At 39.5% G+C, this 12,167-nt stretch overlaps 1 protein-coding gene across 1 annotated transcript in view; it reads right to left on the bottom strand.

Annotated features, from left to right (window-relative positions):
* The window catches only part of NEGR1 (neuronal growth regulator 1), an 888,615-nt gene extending 879,712 nt beyond the window's left edge, over positions 1–8,903 (bottom strand). The window contains exon 1 of the mRNA XM_079778432.1: positions 8,657–8,903. Within this exon, the coding sequence (XP_079634558.1) occupies positions 8,657–8,832 (176 nt within the window). The 5' untranslated portion in view covers positions 8,833–8,903. The remainder of the gene's footprint in view (positions 1–8,656) is intronic.
* Positions 8,904–12,167: the final 3,264 nt, after the last annotated feature.

Below are 12,167 nucleotides of genomic sequence, written 5' to 3'. Positions count from 1 at the left end.
AATTATTCCATATAGTAAAATTTGTGGGCTTAATTTTTTGTCATCACAGTGAGGTGATTTTATTAGAAATTATTCATATAGCATAACATTCTTATATCTCTTCCATCCTCCTTCTTTCCCTTCCTACCCCTTCCTTCAATTCCTACTCAGCATTCAGGTTTTGAGCACTAATAATATGTCAAGCAATATGTTAAACAGTAGAAATGCCATTTTCTATTCAGCTTATCAATTACCTAGACATTAATTTGAAAACGGGTTACTCACAAATAAAATATATCTAAGTATGTTCGCCTATAAGATATATTATATATATATAAGATTAGAAAAACTTTATGACCCCTTTGATTTATTCACTTAATATCCCAATACAATGGTATGTAATGTTACTGGAGAGAATATATAGGCAATACTCTCTTGCCTTCTGATTACAGCTCTTATGTTCACAATATCTCCTAAATCCTTTTAATATCTCTAAATTTAATTTAGTTCCATGAGAGGAAAGGAGTTTCTGGAGACAACAGAACACATTTTTTCCCATGGACCTTTAGATCAGCCAAACCTTTCAATACTTTATGGCAGGAGCTATAGCTTTGAAGAAATCTTATTTTGTAGCATGAGCATGGGCACTAACCTGTGTCCAAATGACTTAGTGAAATACGGTAAAGAATAATTTAGTTCTGGATTGAAAAGGGTTATAAACATCTCTCTTAAATTGAACAAATTACCAGCTATCCAGAAAGTATCATATATTGGCTTCTGTTCAAAAGAGCAACACTTAATGTTGGCAACACTGCCAAAGTCTTGCTTTCTTATATTCCCCTTTTCCTAGAGAAAGTGATTAAAAGACCAGTTCCCATGCCAGCTGGATGCTTAAGAGCATCAAAGGTCCTCTCTCAGGATTCAGAACTTGATATGGCTTAGAAACCACTATGCTAATAGATAACCTCCCCAACGTTATAAATCAAAGCCATATGACCACATTAAAATTCTATCAGCTGTAACACCCTGTGGTTTATAAAGTACTGTTGCCCTAACTCTGGAAGACATTGGAACGATACAAAAGTTCTGCCCTGGTTTGGGGTGTGTAGCTACTTCTCACAATTGAAAGCTTTTCATCCATAGCAAATAGCCAATTCTCTCTACCTCTTTACTTTTATTGATTTTATTTAATTGAAACCTTAAGAGAAAGGAAGAGGAGGCTCCAGGCATTGAGATAGAAACAGAAAAAAAAATGTTTTGCTGTTTTGAACTGTTCTTGTTATCTGCTGATTATAATTGCAAATAGCAAAAACCTTCCTATATAATTTAAAAGCTTGGTCTTCTTAAAATTATAATTATATCTCAAAATCTTACAATAACTATACCATTGCATTTCAAACTTTTTCTTCTGAAACCCTCAGTGAGAAATACACATTTAAAATCTTCATATAACACACACACAAATGCACACACCATAAAAGCTTAATCAAACAATACTTAACTTACCTTTATTATATATAATGCCTTTTACTCTTATTAAATACATTTTATTTTAAAAATACTTTTAGTATACTTTTTCTTCAAGACAAACTGTAGTTTGTATCCTACAGTTTAAAGACACTGAATGATTCCAATGTGTCTTATCCCTGAATTAGAACTTTTGCAGGAATTACTTAAGGCAGAGGCTCTTCATATATAGATTCAATAAAAAAGTGCTTAATCACTATAATCATGCAGATCCAACAGTCTGACAGATATTACAATTATTAAAATCTGAAACAATTAATGAACTAAAGAACAAATACATTTATTCTTTCATTTCTCCTTCAGTGGAGTCATTAATTAAAAATAGTGATGTCAGCCTGATATATGCAGAGTTATCTGCTCAGGCCCTAGGGATAGATGAACAACAGTTGTAGCGCTTAGAAACCCAGGTGTTTTGTCAATCAAAATTAATACAGCTAAGAACAGAGAGTACATTTTTAAAAGGATCAAAAAATAGTACTATTATTAAATACATTTAATATCTTTTAAATTAACCACATTTTAAATATGGTGAATTAATTAAAATCCAATCTGGTAATGATTATAACCATGTAGAAAAATGTTCGATTTTACTCCCTAGTAGTATGGGAAGTTCTTTTTTGTGTTGATGAATTTGAAACACATCAAACACCTAATCAAAGAGCATGTTACCCAATTTAAAATTTCCTTTACAAAAGCCAAAAGGCAGGTAATGTTATGCCGCTCAGAGAAAATAGAACAGTATACATAATTTTCTCTTATACCTATCAAGCATCAATGATAATCTATAATGGATCAGCAAAACTTTGAGAAAGATGGAATGGCAGAGATCAATTAGCTACTGCCCTCCCAATTCAGAAATCCTTTCTTGAGCATCTTTGAGAGAGGGTCATTTCATAAATGATGGTTTCAATTAAGACTTTCCTGTAAAAGTGTGGGAAAATGTACCAAAAAGTAGGACTTGCTTATATTGGAGCCAGGCACCTAAACAAATATCTTTCAGAAAGTATTTTGAAGAAGTTAGGGGAAAAGTCACCACATCATCTAATAGTCAGTTAAGAGGGAGAGTAAATTAAAACAAAACAAACAAACAAACAAAAATATCCACTAATGAAGATCCCCTTAGCTATTCTATATAAGTTATGTGATGTCCATAATGTCTTAATTTATGCTAATTTGAACAGGATATGGTAGAAAAGTGATTTGATTTCTAATTAGAAGATTCAAATGGCTTGAGAGACTAATTTCTACAGTGGTCAAATACTTCGGTACTTGAAACATGGGCATCATTTTGGTCATATTTTTCATAAGAAATTGAAAACTCCTTGGGTATTAAGCTACATAAAAGAAAGACCTTTAATTCCTATTGATTTAAATAGGCAAAACTGTAAGAATTATCTCAGCATTTTGATCACATATCCACAAGCAGAGTTTAGCCTTGGTTCTCTTTTGCTCAGTCAAAAAAAAAAAAAAGGAAAGAAAAGATATAGTATTATTGAATCTTGCTAATATATATCCATCAACTTCTTTATTTTTCCCTCCCATAGCAACATTACATATTTTTCACTAAAATTATTTATTCAATTGTAAATTTAATTAAATACTTACATAGTTGTTTTATTCTCATTATAATCTGGGTATGGAAAAATATAAACAAACAACTATCCATCTTTCTTGTTTGTAATATCCCCCAGTGTTGATATCCAATGCTAGCAAGCAGCATTATGGTGCCATTGGGTGAAGTAGTAATTTAATCAAATATAATTAAAATCACTGAAACCATTTCTTTTCACTTTGTATCAATAAGGACTCTACCAGAAAAACTTAAAGCATCCTGGATATTTAAAACAGAGGGAATTTAATGGAGGGAGCTGATTACAAAGGGATGGAAAAGCTGAGAAGCCAAACCCAGCAGTTAGAACAGCAGGAAACCATTACTGCTCCTAGCATGAAAGAACAAATGGATGAGGCATAAACAGAAGCCCAAGAGCCAGTTATGGGGTGGAAGATGGAACAAAGAGGTTCCAGTGGGAGATGGAGACATTGCTGGACATTGCCCAAAGCAATGAAGGCGGGAAGAAACAAACACTCTGGCCTCTAGCTCATTATGTCCTCCGTTCTCCCCAAACTATCTACCTATTCTTGGCCAACTGCAGCTTGAAGACCTGGCAGACTGAGAAATATGGCTGCGGAATTAGCTCCACCATCTACCTCCAACAGCCCAGAGCAGCAGAAGGCTGAAGGTTGGATCTGGTCAATTGGGCCCAGAACTGTCACCTGTAGGCTGTGAACATTTCTTGAAACTCTTTAGAAGTCAGGAAATACAGAATTAATTTATTTCATGAGCAGTTTAATTACAAAGCCAACCTATTTAAAGTAAGTACTTCATTAACATGTTTGTGTTCCAAGAGTTCTAAAATCACAACAGGTAATATTGTAGCAATTCATTCCATATTCTGAAACACATTTTTCCAATTAACTCAGTATGGCAATTTATCACCCCTTCTTTTTTTAAAGAAGGAAAAAAATCAGAATTTTAAATACTTGTTCAATGGCACTATTTAATAAGCATATAGGTTTTAAAATAATGCCTTAATGTTTCAAAAGTGAAATATCTATATACTTGAAAATGTACCTGGAATGTGTAGGGATGACTCAACAGATAATATGAGACTTTTCAATGGTATTCTGAAAGTACAGCATAATTAATTTCTATTGCTATTGGTAATTTTCCATTCTCATACATAAATCATTTACTTTCTTGCATCCAAATAAAACAAATTAACATAACTTAATCAAAGGAAAATGTATAGGACAAATAGGCTGAGAAGTAATAAATACTTGTCATATCCAGTTATAAATCCACTTATAGAGGTTTTGTGTCTTCAAATGGATGTACCTTCTGTGGAAATGTGCTCTATGTTTTTTCATTAAGCAAAAGTTTTCCTCCTTTTACAATACCATATTAGGATCTCATATACGTTCCATTTCAATCAACTACCTTAACAGAGTTGTGTTCAACTTTGCTCATGTAAAATATGTCACATAAATGACTCTCCTTTCCTTTGATTAAAGCATGACAAGCACAGAAGAGAATATTTTGAATTCATATCAGGAAGGTGACTTAAAATGTGCAAAATTCATACAGATGAGTTGAAGTAGAACATATGTAAATAATTACCTTAAAATGACATGTGTTTTTAAAAATGTTCAGACACTGGCAGGATGTAAATGACCATGTTCCTTGTATTGTTCCAAAGAATATTAAACATTTTGGACATATTAACATAACTGTGTTTGTTAATAAGATAAGAATAAAATAATCTATTCACATTAACACAACTGTAAAACTATATTTAAAAAGTCATCCAAAATTTATGTACTTATACAGAGCTGAGTTATGTTCTCCTTGATTTTCCACATCTAGAAATACTAGATTCTGAAGTGTAGTCAATATGGTTCTATCACCTCCTGTCCTTTGCTATGTGGCCCCATGAAACGTTAACTCAAATCTTCCACGTACTTCAAAATGCAATATGAAGACTGGGAAAAAAGTTAATTTCTCCATATACAGTTTAACAAGTTTTGTTAAGTATAAAACACTAATACATATAAATGCAGTTGCAATCAAAGTCACTTTTTAAGAAATTAATGAATGTTGAATTTGTGCTTGTAACAAATTACAATATATTCTAGACATCCACACATTCATTTGAATCCAAAGTTTAAGTAAGAGATACCAAATGTTACACTATTGAGTAGGTGCATCATTAAATACTTTATCAAGAAGGTCCAAATAGCTCAAGTGAATCCTTCAGAGGTTTTATCAGTGCATAACATTATTAGAAGAAATGGACATTTTGACATTTAATATATTGTTTTACTAACTTTAAAAGACAAAGTTAAAGTGATAAGAATGCTAAAATTAGTAAATGAAATTTCATGATAAGTCCTCTATTTAGGCTAAACAGAGAAGATGGTTTATAAATTATAAGATATAGGTAGTGGGCCAGAGAATGTATTTCCCTTTTACATTATAACACGAGTTAAGGAAAGTTTTCTTTTTCTTTTTTATTCTTTCTCTAAAACAGATATTGTGGCACTTTGGAGATAGAAATGTAATATCTGACCTTTAAACTTCTGTTTCATTAACGTAACCACAAGCAACAGAGTCACTGACTGACATGTTTGCACTTTCAGGCCTTTGGCTCTTCAAGTTATTTGATAACTGTTGTGCCACTCTGCTTTTTACTGGAGACACCTTGAGGAATGTGTGAGATGAAAAATGGAGTACATTGTGTAAAACTTAATAAATGATATAATGTAATTCAGTAAAATATTATCTTGAGCATTAGATTTCTGTACTTTAATTGGGGGGGTCTATAGTTGAGGGTAAATTTTGTTTATTTTATTTTGTTTTCTAATGAGTTACAGAATAACATCAAAGACGATTCTAAATATGCAAAGCAAAAACATACCATATATCTCTGTAACATTACTTTTGATGAAAAATATGTCACCTGACTTACACTCAATTAGTCTTTAAGTTCTGTCTATGAATAGAGTCAATACCAATTGCAGGAGAGAATAAAGAAAAATAACTGAGAATTTCTTGTAATTATATATGCTAAAATAGTTAAAAATCCATGGACAATGTAAAAAAGGTAAAAAAAAAAAAAAAAGGATGCTCCCTAGAGAATTCTAGAATTACTATAAGCAAATTACTTTGGATAAAAAGTAATGCAGCTCAGATTTCTATTGCATATGACAAAAAAAGACTTTTTATTTTTTTAAACACACTCTACTTAGAAATATCATTTAGAAAAGACAGAGATTCTAGTCTGTTTAAAAATGTTAAAAGTCAAAAGTTCCCTAAAATAAGATATTACAAAGTCAGAACATAGGAAAAGCAGGATGGGGTGAGGTACGGTGCATACGTGTAAGTAAACAAGGGCTGCACCACACCAACAGCACGGGGAGGATATCCTCCCCACTGTGAGAGAAGCTTTAGTAATGAAGCAATGAGCAAACTAGCCATAGGTCTCCTAGAAGCAAAACGTGGGTTCAGCTATTTTAATTAGCCATAGTATTTATTAGGTTATCCATTAGAAGCAAAATGCCAAGATATATCCTCAAAAGACAAGCATTCTAGCAAATTTTTTAGTTTGAAAGTATTCATACTCATTACAAATAAGCAATATGCTTCTACATATAGATTATAACTCCCATGATATATGTTTATAGCCTCTGAAAATAGTGTGTCATCCTTACCACTATTGTTCAAACTTTTAAAACAAACTTAATATAAAGAACATAAATATGGGCTTAATTTATAACCTCTATGTGACAAAGAATCCATTGCTTTTACCAACAATGAAAAGGTATTTTACTAGATTATAAAAAAAAAAGTATGCATTACTATTGTATATACCAGTGGCTTTCTGTGTTTACAGCAAAGATAAGAAGATATAGCATAAAAGCACATTACTAGTGCATATTAGATACTATCATAGTATTCCACACAAATTTGGACTCATAAGCATGTTTCAGAAACTGTAAGTCATATACCACACCCAAATCCCAGATTATTAAATTTAAAATATGTTACATGATCCAAACAGAAACATATCCCACTCTTTCACTTAGCCATGCCATGTATACTTATTTTGTGCAATCCACTCTTAGAAGCCAACTACCACCCAGTGGAGAGAAAGAAGATCTTTCAGGGAGATCTGAGGTGTACATCAGGTGGGGGTGTCAGGGGGGAGAAGGGAGGGCGATGGGAAAAGAAGGAATAAGGGCGTTTAGCCTTGTTTAGATCTAAGTACTGCTGATCATCCATTTATATTTTCACAAGAGAGAAAAGGTATCCAGAAGCTCACTCTGCAGTGTTGCTTAGCGCTAGCATCAGGCTATGGATATTCATTAATGAAAAACATTTCAATGTTCAAGCTTAGGGGAAAAGTGGGGAGAAGGGAGAGTGAGAAAAAGAAGTAAAAGTGAAAAAGTGAAAATTGATGGAGGGAGGGAAGAGAGAAGAAATAGGGAATAGAGAAAACGAGGGAGAGAGAGAGAGAGAGAGAGAGAGAGAGAGAGAGAGAGAGAGAGATGTTGTACACATGTGTGAGTGACAGCATGTGGAACAGTAAAGAAGTGTGTGCCTTTTAAACAGTAAAAGAGAATCTGAATGTGAAAGTGTTTGTTAGACCATGGAGGAGCCAATGTGTGTGGGGATGTGAAGTAGAGAGTATGTGAAGGAGTGTGTTTAAGAAAAAAGAGATTTGCCAGAGTGGGAAAAAAACCACAACGGTACTGGAGTGTGTTAGAAGGAAGATGCGTGTGTATATGGCAGGGATAGGGAAAGAGATAGGAAGTGGGACTGACAAGATCACAGAACAGGAACACTGACGAGGAACAAAAACAGGGAGCGGGTGGGGTGAAGAGTAGGGGAAATGAGGTTAAATAAGAGAATGCAAAATTAGAATGGAGGTGATAAAAAAAAGAGAGAAAATTGAGGATAAAATCGGAAGAGAAGGAAAGAATGGAGAGAAAATAGGAAAGGGGAGGAAAGAGGCCATGGGTGGGGGGGAGAGTAAGAAGAGGGTGGGGGGAATGAAGAAAAAAAAAAGGAAGAGAAGGGAGAACAGGAGAAAAGGGGGAGAGCTGTAAAAGGAGAGAAAGCTGAAGAGGGAGAAATTGAGCCTAAGTGTCCAACTGAGAGGGAAAATAAATGGGAGCTGGGAGCCAGCAGTTTGAAAAAGTCGCTTCGACTAGAGTCAGACAGAATCAAACCTGATAAACTTGTCAGACTCTCCAAGAGTACCCAATGACAGTAAAACAGAGACCTCGCCGATTGAGTTTCAAAGTCCCACCTGCCCCTCCTAACCCGCACGCTCCGCTCGTCCCGGGGCTACTGGGCGTCCGGGCCAAGTGCTTTAGCACCGCGAGTCCAGCTCACCGCCTGCCCCGGCGGAAAGGGACCCGGGCGGGGGCAGAACTGGCACCTGGGTGTCTTCAGATGTGGCCTTTGGATAACGATCACCATCAGCGTTAAGACTGGGTTTAAAAATGAAGGGGGGGAAAAAAAGGTGGAAAGAGAGAGAGAGAGAAAGATAGACTGAGACAAGTACGAAAAGCACGCCGTTCTTCCTACCTAAGCACCGCCGTGTCCCCTTTTCTGACCATCATGTTGTCCACGGCCGCCCAGGGAAAGTCCACACTCTGTCCAGCCGGGAGGCAGGAGGGTAGGAGGCAGCACAGGCTGAGGAGCACCGCCGCCAGCCACTGGTTCGAGCAACAAGCACCCTGCACCAACAGCATCATGTCCATCCCTGCTAGGGCTGCTCACTCTCCAGAAGCTTTCAGCTCGCACTCCCCCACCCCCTGGTGCTGGCGTCTTCCCGGGAACCAGGCGGCGCGCCACAGGATTTCTTTTTCTTTTTTTTTTTTTTCTTTTTTTTGTGTGTGTATGTGGATGGGTGGGTTTCTTTTCTTTCTTTCTTTTCCCCTCTCTAGTTGTTGGGTGTTGTTTCCCTCTCTCTTTTTTGCCTCCCCTCCTTTTCCTCTTCGCTGTCCCTCCCTCCCTCCCCTCCCACCCCCTGGCACCACACTACACCTCCTCTCGGCTGCTTTTGGCCGAGTCCGGAGTGTGTGTGATTCTCGGGCGGCTCGCACACCATCTAGCGAGGAGGCGAGCGCGCCGGCGAGTGAGGGAGGAGGCGCGGCGAAGGCGGAGGCTGGGCGAGCGGCAGCGGCGGCTGCAATCGCCGCAGCAGCAGCAGGAGCAGCAGCAGCAGAAGCAGCGCGGGGCGCAGCGGCGGCCGGCGGCCCCCGGCTCGCGCGCGTTGCCAAGCGGCCGTTTCCTTAGCAACCCCGCCCAGGGATTGGGGGATGCAACAGGGAGGGAGGGGAAATGAATGGAGGAAAAAAAGAAAGAAAATGAAAATATCTATCAGGAGGAGGTATATCACAATTATGCAGACTGCGGGGGAAAGAGAGATGCATCCCAGACAGCCGGCTTCCCTTCCTGGCGTAGGCACTGCTTTGCTAGAAAAGTCTCCGTGTCGGGCCGAGGAGGAGAGAGCAGAGGAGCGCCTGGCTTTCCCTCTCCAGTGCGTTTTACCTTTGGAGGCACCGTAACTTTAAAGTCCTCCAAGTTGTGGCCGGCGCCATCATGACGCCTGGGACCGGGAGCATTTGTTGTTTCTTTTTTATTTGTTTCCGTTCTCTCCTGGGCGGCTGTGCTACCGTTAACAAGCAGCCGACTAGTTCACTCTTTACCTCTTTTCGGAAATAGGTAGGGACAGTGGGTGGGGCTGCTTTTTGAGGGGAGGCGCGGGAGGTGCAGGCAAGGCTTTGCAGCAGAGCAGCTGGAGTGCCTCTAGGGTCAGTCAATATGGTTTGGAGGACGCCTCCCTCCCCCGTGTGTGTTGACACTCAAGTGTGTGTGTGTGTGTGTGCGTGTGTGTGCGCGCGCGCGCGTGTGCGTGTGTGTGTGTGTGTGTGTGATGAAAGTATTGGGCGTGTGGATGTATGTCAGTGTATGCTATGCGCGTGCTCGTGTGTGCGCGCGAATCGTGCACGCCGGGCCAGTGCGCGCTCTGCACGCAGGCGCACTGAGAGGGACCGGGAGGGTAGTGCGGGGCTGCAGAGTGGGGAAGAGACGGACAATCTAGTATTTTAATTGTGTAGAGCCAGGCCGTCGTCCTGTTATGTAAGAGGCAGTTTAACCCGTTTGAGCCCATCAGGCGAGATGATCAGCGCATCTGTGTCCACGCAGGGCAGGGTTATCGGTTTAACGAGTCACAGGATTGTATTTTTAACAGCTTCCAGACCGGGACGGACAGGCTTCCTGCTCCGGGGCGCAGAACCGCGACCCTGCCTCCCCCGCCGCAGCCCCGAAGCCGCTCGCCCCGCGCCTGCGAGCCGCGGTCCTGGCCCACGGCGGAGTGGGGTGCTGGGCATGGGGCCGCCCCCTTCATTTTCTCCTTCTTCCCTTCTTGAATGCATTTCCAGCTTGAAGAACCTTTAGCTATTCCGGGTTGTTTGCAGATCAATGAGAGAAAGAGAGAGAGAGAGAGAGAGAGAGAGAGAGAGAGAGAGAGCCGAGGCTGCAGTCAATAGCAGTTACGCCAATCATTCTGGTTCAGTGCGGAGTTTGGAAAGCAAAGCGGGGCAGTGGAGGGGAGAAACAAGTAGAGTAATTAAAAAATACGCTCAGCACCCCATGCCTTCTTCCCTTCCTCCACCCCCAGCCTCCTTAAGCAGTCTTTAAAGATGTTCTTCGCCTGATCTAGTTCTTCTTGGAAGAGATAAATAAAACCTCGCACGTCCCTAACTCGTTTTCCATAATGCTAGCAGGGTCCTTTGGCAAGGCGCACAGAAGCAATAATCTCTGCAGGGGTCAGCATCCAGCTGCCTCCCCAGACTGAGCTCTTTACGAGGCGGGCAGGGAGTCGTTTTGCTTGGCGGTAGCGGCGCTCAGAGTGATTTTTATCGCGGTGCACGAGGATCTGTGGAGAAAGGGAAGGGTTCCCATCACCTGTGACCACTGCACTGACTGATGGAAGAGCCATCACCTCGCTGCTGAACCGACACCACAAGGCTTGGCAATTAACCAAAACGTTTGCAGCAGGAGTTACTGATGTTATTAGTATTCCAGACTAACTCTCAAACCCAGCTCAGATATTGAGAGCGCAATGGTATTCAACCGCATTTCGGAACATCAATAAAATGTTAGTCATTTGCGGATGAATGGAAACATTCTCCTTACAGTCTGGTACGCTAGGGAAATAATTGTCAAATGAGAGACTCCTGCTAATATTGATGCCAAATACCAAATAACACTGTCATCTTGTTAACTGCTTTTTTTTCTTTCTGGCGTGGTACACTGATGGATAAAGCTTAAAATTATCTAGGGCAAACGGGGGATTAGAAACATCATCATGTCATGTACATGGGCAAAATTATGCAGCGTTATTTAGAATTCTCTCTAGAAATAATTGAGATCCATTTGAGGAGAAGCAGAAGACACAGCTTCCGGCATTCTGACTCAGTTTAGCTCTGTTTTATGCAGGAACGGAGTGCCAGCGTTTTCTAGTAGAAGCTATGAAAAGCTTCCTTTTGTAACTGCTGTTTCCCCGAGATCTGACATCTTCTGGGAGGAAGGAGGAGGGCGCTGGGGTTTCTGTGGCCAGGGATGGAGCTATGCAGCGGTTTTAATATGTACAACAACCCTGCAGGCTTGCAAAAGGAAACTAGAACCACTTCTATTTAAAGGCAAAGAGTTTATTTTCTTTATTTCTAGGTGTGTGTTTTTTAATCAACTTCCATTCACTGATCGCAAAGCAGTTAACTCTCACAAAACACAAAGGGAAGCAATAACTAAACCTAGTTTATCCATAGATATGTGGGCTAGTGGAGAGCTTATTTACATATATGTGGGGCTGAAACTATAGTACTTTTGCTGTTCTAGGGAGGAAAATGATTTTTAAAACTTCTCTGACTGTCTTCTCCCCTCCCCACCTTTCTAAAGGACTATATTGGAGAGGATTTTACAGGGTTTTGAGATCCTAGATTTCTTCCCAGCATAGACTAAAGTCCTGGCAATCTTGGCTCCTTCTGAGAAAAAAATAAAATAAAAACAAGAATACGAAAGAAAGGAA

This window comes from Cnephaeus nilssonii (assembly GCF_951640355.1).
Source record: "Cnephaeus nilssonii genome assembly, chromosome: 7".
Classification (NCBI taxonomy): domain Eukaryota; kingdom Metazoa; phylum Chordata; class Mammalia; order Chiroptera; family Vespertilionidae; genus Cnephaeus; species Cnephaeus nilssonii.
This window is presented reverse-complemented; position numbering and strand designations above follow the sequence as displayed.